The sequence below is a fragment of the Kryptolebias marmoratus genome, linkage group LG19 (genome assembly GCF_001649575.2).
Source record: "Kryptolebias marmoratus isolate JLee-2015 linkage group LG19, ASM164957v2, whole genome shotgun sequence".
Taxonomy (NCBI): domain Eukaryota; kingdom Metazoa; phylum Chordata; class Actinopteri; order Cyprinodontiformes; family Rivulidae; genus Kryptolebias; species Kryptolebias marmoratus.
In genome coordinates this window covers 9784000-9806709 of record NC_051448.1, presented here as the reverse complement: position 1 = coordinate 9806709, position 22710 = coordinate 9784000, and the positions used below count along the sequence as shown (strand labels likewise).

Genomic DNA, 22710 nt, shown 5'->3' with positions numbered 1-22710 from the left:
TGACATCTTTTTCTCCAGATGTAATTTTTATTTATTTATTTTTTTTTTAAAAACCACTGTCTTACGTCATGGGCGTGTTTGGAAAAAGAATCTGCGCTGGCCATCATGGCAGCCGTCCTGTCCTCCAGTTCGCCCAGTTTCTGGCCTCTTTCGTCCAACGCTATCCGAGCACGCGCCAGGTCTCCGACCACGCCTGAAGCGGCCCCCTTCATCCCCTCAATGCCACCTGGGCCGGGGATGTGCTGGGCCAGGCTTCGAGAGGCCTTCCCAGCTGCTATCTCACCAACTGAGTGAAGCGGGAAAAGCACAGGAAACACAACATGTTGCTGGATCCTGAAGGTAAGAACTTTATAGAAGTCAGTTCTGCCCTGTGTGACTCTGACATACATAGCTCCTCTCTGTCTAGTGACTGGGCTCCTCCTCCAAAGAGGCCTTTGAAGAAGCCTCTGTTGGGTGCCTCTGGTGTTTCCACAGGGGTAAAAAGTTCCCCCAGCATCTCCTGAAACATTAACACACAGTTCTGTATTAATTAGTTTTCCATACAGTGTGTTAAATATCTTGTCTTTCTTTGTGAGACATTCTCACTGCCTGTGTTTGATGGTGAGAACGTCTAATAACGAGACTAATATGTAAATAAATAACATTTAAAAAGTGTTAAGTGTTTATTAGTACAGATAAGGACACCATCCTTCGTCAGAGTAATGGTCTGAATCAGAAAACTCACTCACAGCTGTATGAGTGAATAGACATTATGACCTTGGCTTTAAAGATGTGTCATCAGATCTTATTTTCCATAACAGACAAATCAATATATTTACTTAATAAGTACACATACAAATATCTAGGTTGGTAAAACAAAATAGGTGGGGAATGAAAGTATAATTGTGTTAATAGCAAAATACTTATTTATAACACTTGAGAGCTTTTTTAAGCTGACAAATTTAACCAGAAAAAAAAATAATTATAAAAATTTATTTGGTTTGATTGTCTTCTTTCAGCTGCTCACCCCACCTCTAACATGTTCCTCTGTCACTCCAAGCCTCTGCTTATCCTCCTTCTCTACATCCATGTCTATTCTCCTTGGTCGTTTTCTTTCCCTCCTCCTGGCTGCTCCATTTTCAACATCCTTAATCCAAAACGTCCACTTTCCCTCCTCTGCACATGTCCAAATCATCTCAGCTTTGCCTCACTAACTTTGTCTCCAAACCACTCAGCCTAAGCTGTCCCTGTGATATACTCCTTTCTAATCCTGTCCACTTCCATCACTCCCAATGAAAATCTAAACAGCTTCATCTCTTCCACTTCCAGCTTTGCTTCTCGACTTTGTGGTAGAACCACCGTCTCCAAACTGTACATCATAACATGTCCATCTTTCACTCCACCCTTCCTCATTCACCTTCAAGACCTCTGCTCCTTGCAGCTTCACAGTTAGACCGGCCTGCTTCTCATTCACACACATGTATTCCTCTTTTCTCGAGAATATACTTCCACGTTTCCAGACTCTCTTCCACTTCTTTACTCTACAGATCCCAATGTCATCCATGGGGATTCCTGTCTGACCTTATCTGTCAACTCTGATGCAATCCCACTATTACCTTGAACTTAAAACTGCACTCCTACTGCACATCTCATCACCATTTACTCCCCTTGTACACATCCTGCACAGCCCCTACATACTTGTCCTCTCTTGGCACCCTATTATATGCTTCTCTTGATTCACAAATCTAGAATACAAATCTTGACTTTCTCTATACATCTCCATCAAATTTCTTAAAGCAGACATTGCATCTGTAGAGCTCTTTTCCGATAGGAAACCATACTGCTGCTCACTGATGGTCAACTCTGTTCTATCTCTGGAGTGCAAAGGGTATGTGTAGATATGTGCATCTGTGAAATCACATAGAAAAGCTCACCTGTAGGTTTTCACAGGTCTCCTGACTGTATGTGATCCTCTGAATCTCAGTAGGGGAGCAGAGGTACATGGCCTGACCCAGGTTGGTGAAGCAGAACGTCCTGGCTATTCGCATGTCTGTCAAAGGTAGGTAGTTTACATCCATGAGCGGTCTCAGTCCCGGCACGCTGAACAGGAGACAGAGAAATCATCTGAATTCAGAACTTCAATCTTTGTTTGTGTCACTTTAGCTGCTGAAGTGAGAACTGCAGAGCTGGGATTTCACGTTTTAATCACAATAAACAACTCTGCCAATGTTGTATGTAACATGTTTTAATCTCCTGAAACTCTTGAGGACAGCTTTCAAGCACCAATCCTTCAGAACAAACACGCCCGCACATACACAGACACGCACGCTGACTGGGAGACAGCTGGACATCTTTGCTTTGTCAGACACCCATATGGATGGCTGTTCTGTCTCTGTCACTGCTGGGAAATAAAGATTGATGAGGACAAACACCACACTAATACACCCCTCTTTAATCATACCCTGCCACATACTGCATGAAAACCAACCTGGTGTCTGTCTGTGTGCAATGTTGCCAAACCTACAGTAAATCTGTAGAAACTGCATGAGTGGCTTTCAGAATGATATTTTCATTTAAGATTAGTCAATAAGGTAAAGCAAAGTCACTTTAAAGCTGCTTAAATATTCATCACGTCCAACAGAACTTGATGAATACATTTTATTAAGGACTATTTCTGACCTGAGGTTCAGATTGTTATGTTTCTTACCTGAGGGTCATAATGTGGCCGTTGGCACAAAAACAAGCCACGCACACGCCTTGGTTCATCTGCACGACATCTGCCCGTAAAATGAAGGAGGTCTCTGTAATGCTGTGTTTATAGATGCAGGTCTGGGAGGGAAGGGAAATGACTTTGGCCTGTTTCTCTGAGCAAATCACAGCGAACTGGCTCTCGTTGAAGTCCTGGGAGGTGGTGGGTGACACAGAGACAGGCCGGCGCTTACGGACCTTCTCTCTTTCTTCGCCATCTGCTGTAACGTTGGGTTCATACCAGGGTTCGAATGCAGACGGCAGCAGGGTGCCTGCGGAGTCCAGGAACGCCATCCGCAAGACACTCCCCTTCAGCCGCACCAACATGCCTGGTGAATGAAACAAGAAGTCCCAGTGGATTTAAAAACCCTTTTCCACAGATTCATGCTGTTGTTTGTGACATTACTCAACATTTTGCAGCAAACACAATAAAAATACCAATTTTAGAATTGTTACCTTTGAACTTAAAACGGCACAATGTGACATTTTTAATAAACAGCCTTTTCTTTACTCTTTTCTAAATGAGACGCATTTTTAAAAACTCGAAAAAACAGATTTTGGCTAAACAATCATGTAGTCTACTAAGCACAAGCCCACTTTTGCTCCTGCTAGTTACAACATCAACAATAGTATTCATGAGATTTTGTAGGAATCTCTGTTTTCAGGTAAGGACATAGTTATGTCTTTTAATAAAGAAAATCATATTTTCAAAAAATATCTGAACCCACCTGTAGGTGAAATGATAACTGGCTGCAGTTGCCGCTGCTCACCAGCAGGTGGCAACGTGAGCGCCAAGACCAGCACAGTCCCCAGGGAGGTACCCACATAGAGACAGGGGGTCAGGGTGCTGTCCCCCTTCCGGGCGAAGCTCTCACAGAAGTGGAAGGAGCTGGCGGCTTCTCGTGCTTCCTTGTCGATGCTGGTGACGCTGGAGGAGCGCGAGCGGCTGAAGGAGTTGTCCCGGTGGTCTAAAGGGTTGGCACCCCGCGGAGGGCATACGGACAGGAGGACAGTAAGAGGGAAACAAAGAGAGGTAAAGCACCTGCAAAAACACTGAACTCTACATACAAAATGAGATGATAAACAAGCAATTGGGTGACATTTTTTTTTACTGTAAAGAGATGAACATGGCTGGTTTACTTTATGCTCTGGAAATCTTTTTTTTCTTTTTTTTGCTTTAAACTTCCAGCAAAGCAGCATCATGTGACCCTATAAACCTTTTATATACGTCACCAAAAATGACCCAACTTCAAACAGTATTCTGATGGCACTTAAAAGTAAAAAGTAATTATAACATTACAAATATACAACTAAATGTCTTGACATCCATCCACGCTCCATCCAACATTTCTGCTACATTAGAGAAAAGTTTTAGTCATATAGGAAAAAAAAGACTTTATATGCAAAGACTCAATTGGACAGAGAAAGAAAAAAATATGTAAAGAACAGATTAGAAACAGAAAGCTGCAAAAATTACAGAAAGCTTTAAAGTGAAAAAGGGTGTGCAAAGATTAGCACCACTGACCTTTTTTTTTTTATTTAAACACCCACGATGGTTGAAAATATTTAGAAATAAATAAAAAAAAATAAAGAAGTGGGATTTGAACTCCAACAATTTGAATTAGCTCAATAAATTTCAATTCAGATCAGATCAGTGCTACTGTTGACTCATGCAAACTCAGGAGAACATCTGCACAGCTTGCCAATTTTGAGACTAATAACCAGATAAAACTGGACCAGTGGAATGTGGTGGAGGTCCAGTCGGAGTGAAGAAAAAGCAAAACTGCATTTTTTTACACAAACTGTTTGGAGACACGAAGTCAAGGCTTACCCAAGTCTGGCTTTAGCTCAGTAGGCAAGCTTAATTTCCGTGACATCTTTGCTGGAAAAAAGAGAACATCCCTCTTTACAAACACATCTAAGCTAACACACGGTGCCATGCAAAGCCAAGGAGCCAGCACTGAGCGAGGACTGTGCACAGGGCAAAAGCTCATCAAAAAAATAAAATAAAATAAAATAAACTGGAAAAAAAGTGGGATAAAAGCCAAGGGTTTTTTTTTTCTTTTGTTTGTTTTGTTTTGGGTTTTTCGAGGGGACCAGAGGAGCCAAAATGCTTCACATAAGAACATAGAGGCAACCCTGTGTGCGTCAAAGGCATGCTGCGACAGACGAAACACAAAAGGTAACTTCTGGGTGCACAGTGGCCTTAAAGAGAGGACAGACCAAAAACTGCACGGCCATTCAGGTCCTTCATGCCAAAAGAGCATGCAGCAAGAACGAGGAAGTCAGAAGTAACACCAGAGATGGAAGAAGACAGTGACAGTGAGAAAAGATGGTTAAATTTGACTCAAGTATTGTTGCAAGTTAAATTTTTGGAGTACTTGTTGAAACATTTTACATTTTAGTTTTTGTTTTTTTTTTGCAAGTGTGAAAACAAAGGACAGTAAAAAAAAAAAAAAAAAAAGCCCAGAGATATTTTCTCTGTCCTCAATAAAAAAAGAATACAATTATATAAAATCAGACTCGTCATGCACTCATTAATATATTACATCCTCCAATGATAATTAGGAGTTTTGGTTATTTACATTAGTGTGTTAATGCAACACTATACCATCCAAAACAACAACACAAAACATTTTTATTATGTTCTATTTAATATATTTGGTTTGATCATTTAATTGATTTAATAATTGTAATACTTTTTACTTAAAAGAAAGACTTCTGCAGAGAATGTAAAGGAGGTGGAGGCACTCGCCCACTCTGCTTTATGCATTCCCCCCCAAATACCTCACCAACACTAGCCAGGGATTCTCTGGCTAGCATATCTCTGCAGTGATTTGTGCAGCTGCACATTTGCTCGGTTTTACAAACTTGATGTCACGGCATCATGGCCGGCTCATTCAGTACTCAGTGTAGCACCAAGTGCTAAAGAGAACTGTGACTAACTGCTTTGAATAGCTGGCATGTAACGTGTGACCTGCTGAGCTATATGGGTGTCAGTATATTTTCGTTCCCAAAGTGAGACAAAACGAATGCTATGAAAGGGAACCGGGGTTACGACAGTAACCTAAAGTTTTGTTTGCCCCCTTTATGGACCTGTGGAAGTTTGAAGATGTTTTAGATCAGCGATGTTGAGAACTACAAAGCTACACTGGTAATGGTGCGAAGACACTAAATTTCAGAAACTTTAACAAGTTTTTCCTTGCACTAAAAACAACCAAGATGTTCTCTCCAAAATTTGGGTAAGTCAGAGCTAAAATAAAGAGTTAATCTTTTCAATAATCAGAATGTTTTAATAGAAATCATTTTTCTAAGTACAGTTCTTATTGATAAGAACAACTGAGTGATGTTAAAGCATTTAACAATCTGGTTTTAATGTGTTTTCAGGTCTGAGCAAAAAAAAAAAAATTGTTACAAGTACATATGATGATGTTCTATTCTTAGTTACTGACTTGTACAAACCTCATCCCAACAGTTTAATAATTAATTTATAGGATTTATCAACACAGAAGAGGAGGTACACATAAACATAGTTGGACAAATGAGTTGCTCTGTGCTTTCATACCATATTATAGACGACCAGGACACAGATCAAACGCAAACACATTTACAGTCTGACAACTGTGCTACATACAAGTAGCATGCAATCTCTGTAGCAAACAGCTAAGGTTTCTAAAGACAGCTGTAATCCCACCTTCCGTACAGGTTCTCCTCTGCTCCAAGAACTTTCAGTCTTCTCACATTCGTATTTTAGGTTTGTTTTGTGTTAAAATATCATGTAAAAAGCACTTTCTTAATTTACATAAATAAAATCAACTTATATTTCTAATTAAGCTTGTAGGGAACCAAAAGCTAGTGGAACGGAGGCTAACCTTGAGATATTTTCTGTTCTCTAATCTATTTCTTCCCACTGTGGCTGCTGTAACTACAGACACAAAAAGGACAGGGACGGTTTCTTCACCACAAAAGGGAAAAAACAAAACCAAAAAGATAAACAGGGGTACCAAATGTGGACCACATCGGTCTCGCCAACAGAGCTTTTCATGGAAGCTTTGGGCCAATCTTACCTCCTCTACCACCTCCATTGTAGAACTGTTGAAGGTTGCTGTGTGACATCAACACTTTTGAGGGTGTTGGGGGGGAGGGGGAGTAAAGTACAGTAAATGTACAGTTAGAAACACCCTTAATAAATTGGATTTTCCTGAGCATCAAAACAGCCTTTTGGTGAAGTTGGCTCAGGACACGGGTTTGACTCCAGCGCATGGTTTTCTGATGAAGAGTTCCAAGAGAACGCACACTCTTGACAGGGATATTATGGCTGATTGAGGGCCGTTAGAAGCAGTGGTGCAGAATGTGCTGTAGCACCCCCTAACGGATGACAGAGGACATGCATGTCCAAATACATACTTAAAACGAAGTGAATAAAAACAAATCATCTTAGTGCTGGATACGCATATTTGGGTGATACTTTTTACCTATTAAAACTGGGCAGATTATCATTAGTTCATTAGTATTGCAATTGGATGGATATTGTAAGTCCAAAACAAACAACATATTTATATATGCATTTTACTACATACATTTGGTTTTATGATATTTCTCATGTAAGTGTTTGGCTCTTGCAACACCAATTCTTAAAATGTTGGGACATTGTATAATATTGTAAATAAATCAATGAAATGATTTGCAAATCTCATAAACCCATATTTTATTCACAATGGAACATAGGAAACATAAATGTTTAAACTAAGAAATTGTACAATTTAAAAATAAGATAATTTAGAATTTTTAAAATGTAAATAAAGCTATCTGATGTATCTTTGTAAATACATAGACAGTATCCTTGAACTAGAACTGATTTGTCGTTTTGCAAATTCTTCTATTTAAATGCATTTCTCTGATTTCTTCAGCACACTCCACCACGAAAAGAGAGAAAGAAACATTTCGGCCTGGACTAAATGACTAGTTAAGACGGAGGGCTTTTGCTGTTAAGCACCTTATCTCTGTCTATCCCATGAATAATGCAAAGCAGACACCGTCTGATGGCACCAGACAGGGGGTCGGGACTGAAATCACACCTGGAAACAGCAGCCAGCAGATTTTGAGATCTGATTTTTATCTGACCTTTTTAAAAGATTCCCCTTTTCTTTCTTTTTTTTTTAAAGACACTAATGCCAAGTTACTCATAATCAGATGAATCTGGGTCGTAGCATTTCACTTGTGCAAAACACAAGAAAATTGTTTGAGCCTCATGTACTTTGTTTGTTTTCATCTGGGAATTAACATATGAAAACTGCTTAATATGATAATGCATTTGGAAAAAACAGCTTTGAATTAAACATTCTCAGACACACAACTAAACAAAGTCACAAAATCCAAATCAAGAGTTATTACACATAATCCTAGAAAGAAATCAAATGCATTAGACTGTAAAATATTGTTCACAATTATTCAAATAGGCTCATCTTATGATCAAATAATGCAAATGAATGCATCTCTCTACCAGAGTTTTAGTTTACGGCTGCATGTATTTATGCCTCTTCGATCACATGGAATTAACGTTACAGATACTGGAAATGTTTACAGTCTATAATTTCATTTTCCAGGATACTGAGTGAGATTAAAGAATATTTATTACTGTCTGTTGAACTCCGAAAAGTATAAGAGGGGCGTGCATGGAAATGGGAAAATGCGCTCAAAAACCCGTGGCATTAAACTCAAACAGTGCATTTCTAAAAGGCTGAGGCAGAATGAAATTGACAGTCAGGTAATTTTATGGTTCGGTAAAAGAAATTCTTCCACATAGTTCTGGTTTAATGAGCAACAATTAAAAAAAAAAAAAGAGTCTGAAAAGAAAGTAGGCGCTCCTTTGAAACATTAATCTTCATTCCTAACACTTCTTGCATTGTTGTGTACGATTTTTTTCCCCCACTCAATAACTGTTTGGGCTTCATATTTGGATAGCTCAAAGCTTTTCTTAGTTTTTGTTTCAATAAGACACTGAAGAACAGGTTACCTGAAGTGGGGGACTTGCAGCGGTCTTCCGATGTGGCCGAGCCCTCGTTGATGTCACACAGACCTGTGGAGGACATCACAACTTGAAACCAGGGGTGGAAATTAGCACCCGCCACCGGCCAAATGTGGGTAAATATTTGAAGTGGCGGGTGAATTTCATCAACACACACGCCACTGTGGCGGGTTGGCAATTTGAACAGAAAAGGTATTGTTTGTCCTCTTGACATATAGGGGGCAGCAATGTGCTCGAGTTGCTGCTGTTACGTCGAGCCACGTTCCCCCATCAGATATGGTTCCCCCTGTGTCTCCGTAAATAATGACTTATCTATTAACATAATTGTTTAGAGGGGCAAATATTTCTCATTAAAAAACAAAAAACATAATTCTTTTAAAAATAAAATGTGCTAATAATATCATAATACAGAGGAATAAACACAGGTAAGGAGTTGTTGGTAAATTATTTTTGTCCTGTGTTTCAGAGGGGGAACCGATTATTTCAGACGGCTGAAATATTTGGTGATAATGTTTTGGCTTGTGAGTGTGAGTGTTCATGACCACTGGATGAATTTTAAAGAAACTCTCAGAAAGGAATCATTGGATGTACATCTACAGCTGATTTGGAGATCCAAATCCATCTCTTTTTAGCACAAGATGATTTTAGTTTAAAACTCTGGCTTTAAAGGGCAATATGAATTCCTTCAAGGAATGCTAGGCCTTTAACTGCAACATGTTTTTGCTTTGCTTTGTGTGACATTATCCTGTGAGGCAGAGGGCCAACCAGCCAGCAGTGCTTTTTTTGGCTCAGAAACGCAGCAGGACAGCTGATTACAGATCACTTTTGCCAAGCTCTGATACGAGCCAGCCCACTGCTCACAAGTCAGTGACATTAATTGCCCTTCATGTATTTACACTCACATATTCTTGTGTTTTATGGGACCCTGGAGATGAAGGTGTATTTTCTGTCTGTGAAACACTTGATCTGCATAAATGTGTATGCCATCATCATATTAAAGAGTAATCTCTCAGCATCTGCACACACACATTAGAAATATATCAATAAAACATATGGGAGGTGCAGTGCTATGACTCTGTAACGCTGCCATGTAGCTGCACCGCTGTTGTCTAACACAAGATGGCAGTGTGTCCACGCTCAACGCATCCTGGAAGCTTTATTGGCCACGTGTGAAAAGAGAATGGGCTGCAAAAAAGTACGTAAGACTAAAAGCTGAAAAACAAAATTAAAACAAAGTGAGACCAATAATCAGACGTCGCCATTTAAAGCTCAAAGAGTAAGTACTTCCTGTTATTAAAGTGCTTTGTCATGTATTAGTCTCATGAATTATGCCTGAATAGCATCCTCTTAAATGCAGTGTGTTGTACTTGATTGATTCTCATATTTGGATCAGATTACAGATTAGATCAGGGACCGTTCACCTGGGATTAAAGCTTCAGTGCCAATAAGTCGTCATGTTTAATGAAAACCTAAACTTGCTGTTTGATGGAAGAAAAATGCAAAATGGAAATTAAAATCAAATTCTTTCGAGAGCCACTGTTTACATGGTCATGGCTGACACAATGACATATAATAATTTATAAAAGCTGTGCACTTTTTACTCTGGGTTTCATTTGGCCTTTAGACTAAAGCACATCTAAAAAGAAAAAAAAAGTCGAACTTAAAATTGTGTTTAGTCTTACTCAGCTTATACATGTGTCATATTAACATTATATTGAAATTAAACTGCATGTTTGGTGCACAGACATCTAAAACGTCCTAATAATTGTTGTGACTGTGCATAAGGAAGTTAAGGTAAGTTGTTTTTTTTACCTCCTGAAGGCTGTCGTGTTTTTCTTGGAGACCGAGGTTGTCTCTGATAGGGGTCATTGGAGCCGTAAAGCTCAACCGTTCCCAAATTGAGTACTACTGTCTTCTGGACGTAGTCCACTACTGCCAGACCGTTACTGTTGCCAAACACCACCCTGGAGGCCAACGACAGAACAAGAGGGAGCCGAAGAAGCAGAAGGAGAGAGAGAGAGAGAGAAAGAGACGTTAATGAAACAGGATATAAAAACTCAGAAAAACATCTTTCTAAATTTTGTACTAAATAGTACTTAGCAAACTGCTTAATAAAAAGGTAAAACATAGTTAGATCCCAGTGCCATTATTTCCAGAAAAATACTTTCAGTTGACTGAAATGCTACAATGTGTTCACTTACAGGCTGTAGGAGGAATTCAGAGCCAGACTGGTGATGGGCTGAGGAGGCTCTCCACTCACCCACACTGACTGGACCACCAAATCTACCTGGTAACCTGGAGACTGCTTCAAAGGAGTACTTCGCACTCTGTGAAGAAGAACACAATATGGAATGAGAAAGAGAAACATGAAAAGGAAAAGCACAAGTGGTGCAGCTGCTAAGGCAGCTCTGTGTATGGAGAGTCTGGCATGAGTGGTTGCAGGGGGATGATGGGAAGGTTTTGGCTGAGAATGTTTCAGGCGCTGACTAACTCTATACAAGTGTGCTTGAGGCTAAAAGCAAGACTCGTGCGTGTGTGTGTGTGTATGCTTGCTGCTTTTGAAAGTTCATGCAAGTGCCTCTGTTTGTGTGTGTGTCATACTTGAGGCAGGGAATGTTGCCTCCGTCAGAGTTGTTGCTGCTGGTGGACGGGTGTGAAGGCGGGCCGCTCGTCTGCGGGGAGGCACCGGGGGTGGGATGTGCCGACGTCTGCTCGCCCCCACCACCTCCGCCATCTGGAGACTCCGTTTCGTTCAGCTCATACTGCATTCGCACCTCCAGTAGCTGTAAACACACACAGATGTGCACGCAGCGACGCTCAGAGAAGAGGAGGTATTGGCAAACCAGTAAATGAGGAGACAGAACTCAGGATAAAAGGAGAAACAACAATTTATCCAGGAAAGAATGCGACAGCGAATGGCATAGCTTTGATGAATTGGATTTGTTTGGTGTGTTTTGTGTGTGGGCAGGCTGCAAGTCAAAGAGGTCCTCTAATGCTTAAATATTCCTTCAAAATCCTCCTTCAGGCTCCCCCTTTTGCAACCTCCGCCTTCGCAAACTCCTGAGCTCACACACAATGCTCATAAGCTCTTCTCTTTTGCATTTTGTCAGTCTCATTAGCCCCACTGACACGTGGGAGTGAAGAGTGATCAGTGCCCTTCTTCAGATTGCCTCTCTGCCTTCACTCCTGCAAATTTAAGGAGACATTTGTCCTCGTGCAAAACGGAGAGTTTTTGTCTAATAGGCACCAACTACCTGCACATTATTTTGTCCTGATCCACACCGCAGGACTCAGAGTGAAATAATTCATGAATAAATGTTTAGGACAAACTGTTCCGAACTCAAAAAAGGGGGCATTAGCTAAAGAACATTGCAGCGCTGCCCACACGCTGTATGACTGACAAGAGATCACAGTTCAGACAGGTGCTGCAACACCACAGCTGCTGAGTACGAAAACTACAGCCAGACTTAAAAAAAAAAAGTATCATGCTGGGCATGATGATTAAAATCTCAGCGGCAGAAGCTAGGGATGTAGGCGCAGATTGTCACACTTAATATAGGAGCTGTGAGCAAAGTCTCAGAGATTAACTGCGTTTGTCTTTATTCCACTAAACACAGACTCTCATTGCACTGCCATTAACACTTCGGTTGCTATAAAAGAAGATTATAATGTTGGTCTAGATTTGCTTGTTCACTGCTGTCTGTTGGCATGGCAACCATACTGCTTTTGACTGGCCAGATTTGTGTGTGTGTGTATTAAGCTGGATAGGAAGTGAGTGGTAACAGCAAATCATAACAAACACAAAATGTCTGGTGATGGACTTAAAATAAAATCTTGAAAAAAAAAAAAAAAAAGAAAAGAAAGGATGAATCAAGACCCACCTGCACCACCTCGGTGGTTACTTCCAGCTTACTGAAGCGGTAGATGAGAACATTGGCCGACACGCCGGCCACACAGAGCATCCTGCTCTCTGGGCACCAGGCCATAATCTGAATGGCAAAAGGATCTTCGTCTGACACCTCTGTGTTGCCCTTGTCCTCCTTAGACCGGTTCCTGTCAAATACCTTGGCTGTTTTTAGCTTATAGAGCACCTGGAGCATTACTGCAGAGAGGAGAATGAAGGGAAGGGTCAGTTGTAGTGTGAAGATACAGGAGATGTGGAGAAATTAAAGCTAAATGAGGCTGTGAGTTAAAATCTAATCAACAACTACTTTATTTCCATTGTTTACATAAGAGAATGTAGATATTCCTGGGCAGGAACTAAGATTAAGTTTTAATTTGTGGCAAAGTTTCATTCATAATGTCCCTGTTCTGCCTCTCAGTTTAGCAAAAGCTCATAATGTCATGTCTTATTCCTCGGTCAAAGCAAATAGAGATAAAAAAAAAGCTTTAAGTTAGTAAAAGTAACTTACTTGCAGAAGCATCCCAGAACTTTACTGTTCCATCAGCATGCCTGGAAAAAAACAAACAAAAAAAAATTATATATTATAAAATAAGTATTAAATATGTGAGGAGTTATTGTAACTTTTAGGGCGGTGTTTTTCAGCATAAGAATAAAAATAAGATTTATATATGAGGAAACAAAAGCATCCACTATGAAACATTTTATGAAGTTCCAAAAGATTCTACAATTGATAACATTTGATTATTTTGATTATTTTGCTGTTCCACATCATTTGCAACCAGACATTTAAAGTATATATTAAAAAAAACATATTTATGTTTTTTATCTTCTAGGAGGTTTGACCTTCTAGTGGTGCTAAGATCATTTTGTCTTAAAAAAAATGAAGGAAAACTACCGAAAACAACATTATTCTTAATCATATGCAACATTTCCATCTCGGGATCTCATGCGATCCGTTAGCACTCCAAGTATGTGCTGGAATTGATTCTCATTAACTGCCACGCCAAAAATTTAGCTTATTTGTAAAATTCCCTGTGTTAAAACCATGTTTGTGTTTGCTAAAGTCAACTGGCTGTGGCTTTAATCTAGTTGATTCCAAAAGGTAATCAGTTGTAAATGCACATCCAGTGATGCCGTTACATATCACACAACACGAGGCTCCACTGGGCTCTTTGTGGCAAAAGTTTAAATATTTGAATCCAAAAAGGTCATGCATAAAGTTATTTTTACTTTCTTTGCAGATATTTCTTGTATTTTTATTGCCAACTCAGCTGAATGGACAGGCAGCTAACTCCCTGGCAGTCTTGGAGAGACAGAAACCTGGTCAGAATAGTAATACAACATGAAGGACTGAAGAGAAAGCAGAGGAGAGGAGCAAGAGCTTCCTCTTGCTTTGTCCATAATTCAATGTCACCTCTTCAGTTGGTGTGTTTTGCTATAAAAACGCTGCTTTGCCCTTTGTTGACAGGTCATTGCAGTATAATAAACATCAAAATGGAGTCAAGTGCACCTGACTTGATTACATGAAGAAAAAAAAATAGAAAAACCTTTCTTGCTGAGGCAAGCTGACAGAGCAGTTGAGGTGAAAGTAATTACAGCAGAATGATGATGATAAAACTAATGAAATTCAGGAGTGTCTCACCCAGTGATGATGATCTCTGAGTAGCTTTGTGTGCCTTGACCCCAGTTTCCACCACTAATAGGCCATTCCTGGGTTGACAGGAGACACAGTGAATGAGAAAGCCGGCCTACACAAACACTTATGTCAAAAAAGAAACATCATTAAAAAAGGGACAATTCAAAGCTTTTAAAACTCTGTAAATGTTCTTAACAATTAATACCTTCTTTGTTGCAGATAGCTGTTTGAACAAGCTCAGTTTGGAGAAAAAGGCCCTGTTCAGACCTGGCACTAACATGTTTCTTGGGTGATTCAGCTGCAAGTGGACAGCTCCAATTGAGAGTGTTCACACCTGGCAGCAAAGTCCGTTCCCCACTAGTCTTAGCGATTGGATGTCAATCACATGCTCTGCATGCAGATACACACGCAGCTACCTCGCACAGTGGGCTGTCAATGAGCAACAGTGTGATGGCAGGTCTGCTGATGTCTCTGTAAGATTTACAATACATTCAGACATCTGAGCTCTATCAATATTTTTTACTTTAACGCAGTTCAGAGTCATTTGAGTTGCATTTTTTTGGCGGTATTCAGTACACAACTCCCAATACTCCCAATTACAGATGCAGCATGAAAAATCCACTGCACAGTGCTGCAGCTGCTTTTTTTTTTACACATCACTGTGACTGTAATATTAGCACCGTATTTAATTAGATGACTATAATGTGAAATAATTCTCTGTCTATTGTGTTGTAATTGACACAGCACATTAAAGCCTACAGTGACCACAGTGAGTCTAATCAGCTCTAAAAACAATCAGAACTAAAGAAACTTAACACATTGCATCGCAGCAATTCACTCTGATGAATAAAATCCTGACAAAACAGAAAGTTTATTGAGAAAGGTTCAGAATCAGAATCCTTTATTAGTCCCGGGGCAAAATTGGGTTTATTACAGCTCCAGCGAAAGAAGAAGTTGCAGAGAAACAACACTTCAAAGATAATACATTAAAAACAAAAAGAAATAGAAGTCCTAGAGAAGAATAAACAGATTATTAAAGCTGTTAGATGAAAAAAAAAAGAAAAGAAAAAAGCCATATCTTCAGGATATTCCCCAGCATGGATGTTTAATTATCCTAAACCAGCCAGCAGGTATAGTGGGCTTTTTTGTTCTTTATCCCAAGACGTCCAGGCAACAACTCTGCTGCTTGTGTGGCATCACGCCAGTTCAGTAGGACATCCTACAGTGGGGCTCAGAACAGACTGTGTTCAGACTATCAAACATTTGCATATAAAAAGAGACCCAGACCACCTCCTAAGGTGGGTTGAGTGAAAATGTTTTCAATGCACACTGAAGCCATTTACAGCCGTATTTAGCACCTGTATTTAATAAATTTGAAAGTTAAGGACGGATTTTAGTGCCAGGTGTCAGTAGGTTCATAGAGATTAACTCTAACTGGATAGATGAGCTGATGGCTGGGCAGAGCAAGACCAAGACAAAAATGTATTTTACTGCCGTCTTAAAACAACAACAATTTCAAAGCTGTCACAGTGGTTCATGTAAATGCAAACTAATAAACCTTACCATTAGTTTCACATTACACAGTTGCTCTAGCAGAAATATTATGATATTCCTGCTGGAATTGTCACTGGTTTCAGAAGCAGTACAACCACGAGCTGATGTCAATATTTGCACTCGCAAATAAACAGAGAATTATCTTTAAATGATTGCATAAGTCAAAACTGACAGTGATGTAGACGTTTGAAAAATGGTGTTTGCAATAATTACTATAAAATGAAGGAAGTGAAGCTCTTTTAAAACAGCAGCAATAGACTTTGATCTTGGTTCAACTTAAACTAGCCATTAGTTTGTCCTCGTGTTTGTCCAATTAAAATTAAACTTTGTTTTCTTCAAACTGAGGTGGTGCAAAGAATCATTTAGAACAGGTAAGATTTTAATTGAGAACTTATCACGTAACCCCATTGATTCTAGAAAGAGTCGTCATGGTAATCCTGTGCAAGAATGAGTGTACACAAGAAAACTTGAAGGAATGCTTTGTGTTTTGTCCCAGTGTGTCTCAGTAGTATACATTATGCACCTCACTGAGAGTGCTCGTGTGTGTGTGTGCACGCGCGTGTGTGTATGTGTTCGTATGTTAGTGGGGGGTTGGCTCTGAAGACGTTGACGCATACAAAGGTCAGCAGGATGGCTCACAGTGATCTTCATATGAGAATGGCCCCCCTCGCAGCTCGGCGAGGCTTTTGCTCAGTAAGAAAAGGAAAAAGGAAGCGGCTAGGCTGCCAGTTTAGGTCAGTGCATGCTGGCATTTCCAACAGAAAGCAGAACAAGGCGACAAGGAAAAGAACAGAAGCATACATAATGGCTTAAAGAGCAGGGGGTCTGTCTGGGACGATACAGGGAACACAGAAGAGAATGAGAGGAGAGAGGAAGTGAGAAGAGGGGATGGAGGATCACTGGGTAGGATGACATTCTTACACATAGTTCATTAGCTTCAGAAAAACCACTGCTTTTTTTTACTGCTAACAAAAGTTTAGCAGTGCTGTGTATTTTTGCAGTAAAACATGGACTTTAATTAAAATGTACACTTCATCAACACGGATAATCCTGATGTATGGCATGATTGTCCTTTTCTGTTTACATTCTTGTACATTATGGTAGGTGATGTGTAAAAGCTACTGTCTATTGTAATAATTTTTTTTTAAAGTCAACTTAAAACTTTGATCAGTAACATGCAATTAAAATAACAACTGTCACGTTTAGTGTAATTGAATAGCTAATCAAGCTAATATTTGCTAAACACCACTAATCCCAATATAAACCTCAGGCAGAAGTCCTTAATTTTTTTAAGTGCTCAAGAAATTCTACATATTTCTATATATTTGGTATAAAACAAAACAATATTTCATAAGAATAATAAAAAAAATCTAAATCTCTTGCAGTTCTAAGTTGTTAACTCACACTTTGTATTTTTAAGGAACAGTTGGCAACTCAAAGTTGTTAAAGTATAATTTGGCTCTAAAAATGAGTAGCTACGTGGTGCATTTTGGGATGTCTTTGCTCACAATCAATTTCTTCAAACAGCTGTTTTGATTATTTTTACAGAGCGTGAAAAGAGACAATCAATAAAGAGACACTGAGGTCATTTCTGAATGTTGTAAAGTTTGTCACAAAGACAAGTTTCCCTAACATAACTTTACTAGCTAGCTGTTGTCATATTGACCAAAAACAGGAATGAGTTACATTTTACAAACCCTGGAACATAAAGTACCTATGCCATTCAATACCGTTCAGTTAAAAAGAGGGATCTAATCTATCAAAACCTTTTGCTGAAGTGTTACAATGATGTGGCTTAACCACATTTTTTGTGTTGTGTCCTTAAGCCTCAATAAATGAACTTGAATAAAATAGACTGGAACTGGAATAAAATCCCATAAAAATTAATAAATGTCTCATAAAATTAGAAAAATTAACTTCAGTCATTGTTATGCCTTTACTGAAAATATTCCACGTCAATGTATTTCTTTTCAATTCAATGACTGATTGATATGGTTTCTGCACTTTCTATTTTTCTCCTTGTCAAATGATGGACCTAGAAATGAATCTTTGAACAATATGTGAAACTAAATCATGAAGCTTTTCTTCACCGTACCTTTTTGCTGTAGCCCTGTCGTTTCTGCCGTGAGCCAACGGAGTAAAGTGCAGGTATGAGGTCCACAGGGCAGTCAGCAAAGTACTCACAGCAGGTAACAGGAGACTCATGGATAGTCAGAGGATATGGGTTCTCGAATATGGGATAACTGTTAATAAAAGGGAACAAACACTAAACACAAAAGTTACAATATCTCATAGAAAATATTCTGGTTTATTTGCTACATGCTTGCTTGAGATTTGATTTTGACGAATTCTAAAAACGGCCAGCTATTATTGTCTCCTGCCTTTCATGGCGTCAGGTGATCACGTAACTACCTCTGTCTGTGCGCGTGTGTTCGTTAGTCTGCCTGTTAGCAAAATATCCCATGAACCAGCTGATCTACAACTGATTAAGTTGTGGACTCAATCCAGTTCACGACTGCACCCACAGTTAATTAACCTTAGCAAACACAAAAATTACTTTAGCTCAGTCTATTATTTAGATATTGAGGTAAAATTTGGTGATAGTTGAGAGTCATTCTCGACACATACGCTGAGCACCAACATATCACGCAAGAGCTTTGTTCAAAGCTCCAACATCCTTCAAGGAATGCTAGCCTTTAAATTGTGAAAATAATTTTCCACAAAAAAATATAAACTAAATGGTCAGCATTACATTTAAAAAATAAAAAAGAAACTAAGACTTACCCATTTTGTGCAAGGTCGATCACCACTAAATCTTTTTCTAGAAGGACCACCACAGCATAAGGCTCCTGAAAATCTGCAAAAGGAAACGAACCAAGAAAGATCACTACTGTTGTTTATTAGAGCTCCATCTACACTTGTGTGGATAGTTTTTAAAGAGGTGTTTATTAAAAGGACTTTTTTTCTCTGATCACACATTATTAAACACTGTAATACCATGCCAAGCCACTAGGTGTTGAGAACATCCACATACAACATAAAAATACAGAGAGAAACTTGGCTAAATATTTCTGAAACAGCTGTAGCTTGTTTCTTTCACTTGATGCACTTTCATTTCATTTAAAAACCATTTCAAAACAAAATCAAAGTTTAATTGCAACAAAATCAGGATAAAACAAAAACGACTGAAAAAACCCTGATAAAAACAGAATCTGTCTTGTTTAGACTACTAAGGCCGAAGTCATAGTGGACATGTGCTAAATAGGCTGCTATGTGTTTTTTTGTATCTCCTGACTACACGGAAACTATAAACAAAGTTTTAAAATATTCCACTTGTAATAATAGATGTTGTTCTACATCAGAATATTTGTGTGCGGCTGGGAGGTGTCAATCCAGCAGAAAACGTAGAAGAAAATTTCACATATAAATATGAAATAAGCTCCATGAATGAGGACTGTTTTTTCAGGTTCTCTATAGTAAAATTAGTTTTAATGGTAGTCAGCAATTTATTTTCTTATCTGATACTCGTAAAACATAGAGACAAAGTTTAAGTTGCAAAATATTCTTATAGTTCCGTCCAATCAAGTAAAAGAGAAGAAACTGCAACAGAATAATGACAATTTAAGCGTGTTTAAACACATTCCATCAGCAAGACACGTATTGTGCAATAATCCAAACCCCGTTATGTCCATAACCAGATGAAAGTCAGTGCCTTAATGAAGTCCTCACTGTTACATAATTTATTAATCCTTCCTAAAACTGTACACATGCCACATTACACAGCAGCAGAGATTACAGACAGGATTACACGCATTCTGGACCCCTTGTCGTTCAGCTCCAGTTGGACTTGTTTTAGCTGTTGACTCACCAATGCAAGAAATAAGATGATAATTTAATTCAAATGGAAGCCTATTATATGCAGAGGTACGAAATGAAAATGTAATAAGATATTCTGTGTGTCCGATAATGAAACAGAAAAATAGAATCCTTCCTGTTGGGAAATTTATTACAAATAAGGACCAACGCATTTAAAAGTAATCCAGCATAATTCAAATAAAAACACCAAGGTGTGTGTGTGTGTGTGTATGTGTGTGTTTTCAAGTCCAAAAGGAAAATAGGAGCTTTTCTTCAATACAAATGTGCATTATATTTGTATCCAAAGAAGAAACACTCCGAAGTGCCAATTTAGACCAAAACATACTCTTACCGTTAGGATATGGTGTCTCACACAGAGTGAGAAAGTCTACTATAGGATAATCCATCTCCAGCACAGCGATACTTTTTCCATGCATAACAGTCAGACAAGGCCGCCGACCCACCGTGTCATAGGACAGACCCCCGGAGAAAATTATGAAAGGGTCCCTGGAACAAGCACACATAAATACAAACAGGTTAGTTTTACAAGCTTTAAAATGAACGAAAACATAATACAAATAAAGATTTGATAGGTGGTAAAAAAATTTATTGTATTTGTTAGGCTCTGAGACGAGAACTTTTGAGTACTGTCCTTCCAATAATGGATTATTAAACTAATTAAATTGCCACAAATGACATAAAAAATCTATTCCGAGTATTTTTCTTTGTATTTTTGTTCCAAAAAACAAAAACTCGTCTTACTATAGCATTGTGATTTTAAAGTAGACTGCAGTCTGTCTCAGTTTAAATGAGTTTTCCATCTATTACAGATAAAGTCTAATTAGATGAGTACAAAGAGAAGTTGTTGACATGGAATTGTTGCTTTTATGGGATTAAAAAGCTTGATCGGAGTGTAGGCTTTTTGTAAAGGCAAGTCCAGTTTAATCAATAGTGCTTATTCCTTGGAAAGAAAGGGGGGTTTTACCCAATCCTAGTTGTTTTATATTCCACCTTAAGAATGGGTTTACACGACTCTGGCTTCTTTCCATCCTTGGGCTGTTTTCCTAAAATAAAACAAAACAGAAGTTACTTTACATCTCCAGTTTATTCCTTCCTCTCCTCCTCTTTTCTCATTTCTCCTGTCAACTAGATTTCCCCCAGAAGCAACGCTTACAACGCCGAGCTGAGCAGTAGCCAAACAATGAGAGAAACCTTTTTTTTGGAAAGGAGAGAGACAAATGCAGAGGCAGGGATATGTGCAAAGAAGGTGTGAGGACTGTTGATGATTTAAAAAACGAATTTCGTCAAACCTTGGGGGCTGTCAATGTGTGAGGAAAATTTGCATATTTGTATATTTTTCTGTAAGAGGTCGAATATATATTAACTATAATTGAAGTGCCAAAATGAGACGTCCTGCAGTTTGTACATAGCAAACTCATACAATAAAAAAGACTTAATAACTATGTCCTAATAATGGATATCAAAAAAGACAATTAAAGGAGGACTTAAAAAGCCTTACTTAAATCTGTCAAAGGAATTTACATAATTGCCCATTAAATACTAAAGTAATTATGTATGCAGCAGTGGGGGAAACAACTAATTAAAAAGCCTGTGTGGTAAAATCCTTCCTGCAATCCCCTGCACACAAAAACAGCTTGAAAACTCAATTTTTTTTTCTTTCCAATTTTCTTTTAATTACTTCCCTTGTTCCGTTTTACCCCCTCTTTTTTGCTCTCCCTGCCCTGTTGGCGCTCTCACACAACCTGACGGTTTTCTACGTCCTTTAACTGTGAACCGCCGGCACCGAAATGCACGGTGAGGTGAGTAGGTGTCTGCGGTGGTGGTGGGAAAGGAGGCAGAGATGTTTGGATTAAAATACATCTTCAGAAGAGTAGACTTGCTTTCAGAAAAGAAAAAGAGCGTCAGCGATGAAGTACGCACGTGTAAGCACGCGGTAAAGCAAACAGAGGTGGGACCTAACTAAACTGACTATATTCCTCTAATTGAAACAACAAGGGACTCATGTGTAGGAAGACTCACAATGGATGGTTTCCAGTGAAGACGTGAGTAATGTACGAGTTCTGAAGAAATCAGACCGTGCAGAGTCAGTGAATGTGTTGGTCTTTAATCAGCTATGAAAAGTGATGCATTTATCTTTTACTGGCATGAAGCACAAAGAAATAACGTCAGCAAGTTATATTTAGACTATTGTTTTTCCATATTTCTAATTGCAAACGATGTCCATTTGTACCTCTTCATAACAAAGCTATAAGTTGTGAACACTGATTTGAATGATTTGGTATATTATATACAAAGCTTTAAGGATTTTTTATTTTAAATGAACAATGCAAAATATTGAACATGGCAACTACATAAGCAAAACTTGCAAGTGTTCCAGAATTAGCCACAGATGCAATTTTTTATTTACCTTTCTTATTTTTGGTTATGCAAAACTAAGAACAAATCTATTGGAAATTAAATAGTAAATGAGTGGATATGTTATGATTTTGGACATATTGTAGTCCTTACAGGGACCAAAATCTTGTGTCTAATACTGTGGAAAGTCATTTTTGGGTTAGTGGTTAGGTTTATGGCAAAGGTATGAATTGAGTTTGGGTTAGGGTTAAGCATGTACTGGTAAAGGTCAAGGTTAGGGTTGTAGTATGGATTAGGCAACAGAAATGAGTGGGAATCCATACAATGTCCTAACAAGGACAGAATTACAAACTTGTGTGTGTCTTGTCCTCCTTACCGTGCGGTGTGATTGTCTGGATTGGCTTGCCTTGGCCTCTGACGTTCCATATGGTCAGAGTTCCATCTGAGTGACTGCAAATGAACTGCTTGCCCTCATGATGCCAGGCAACTGAGTGGATAGCCTAAGAAATGACAAGCAGGGAGGGAGGAGGTGGAGGAGGAGGGGGGAGGGCGGTAAGGTTGGTCAGTGGTTGAGCAGGATGAAAACATTATGTCCCACCTTGTACCTTATGCTACACGTATGTTGCAGTA

At 39.0% G+C, this 22710-nt stretch overlaps 1 protein-coding gene across 6 annotated transcripts in view; it reads right to left on the bottom strand.

The window, feature by feature from the left end:
* The window catches only part of stxbp5a (syntaxin binding protein 5a (tomosyn)), a 104455-nt gene that overhangs the window by 3668 nt on the left and 78077 nt on the right, over positions 1–22710 (bottom strand). The window contains exons 8-26 of one of the 6 annotated variants that reach the window (XM_017423292.3): positions 22457–22580; positions 20690–20768; positions 20057–20211; positions 18634–18706; positions 17945–18092; positions 14302–14369; positions 13168–13208; positions 12637–12857; positions 11357–11538; positions 10957–11082; positions 10568–10719; positions 8744–8824; positions 6795–6848; positions 4559–4609; positions 3456–3737; positions 2687–3056; positions 1914–2079; positions 388–499; positions 66–286 (exon numbers count right to left, since the gene is read on the bottom strand). In XM_017423292.3, coding sequence (XP_017278781.1) covers positions 66–286; positions 388–499; positions 1914–2079; positions 2687–3056; positions 3456–3737; positions 4559–4609; positions 6795–6848; positions 8744–8824; positions 10568–10719; positions 10957–11082; positions 11357–11538; positions 12637–12857; positions 13168–13208; positions 14302–14369; positions 17945–18092; positions 18634–18706; positions 20057–20211; positions 20690–20768; positions 22457–22580 — 2706 coding nt within the window. The remainder of the gene's footprint in view (positions 1–65; positions 287–387; positions 500–1913; positions 2080–2686; positions 3057–3455; positions 3738–4558; positions 4610–6794; positions 6849–8743; positions 8825–10567; positions 10720–10956; positions 11083–11356; positions 11539–12636; positions 12858–13167; positions 13209–14301; positions 14370–17944; positions 18093–18633; positions 18707–20056; positions 20212–20689; positions 20769–22456; positions 22581–22710) is intronic. The other 5 variants (XM_017423293.3, XM_017423294.3, XM_017423295.3 and 2 more) reach the window with 5 other exon arrangements.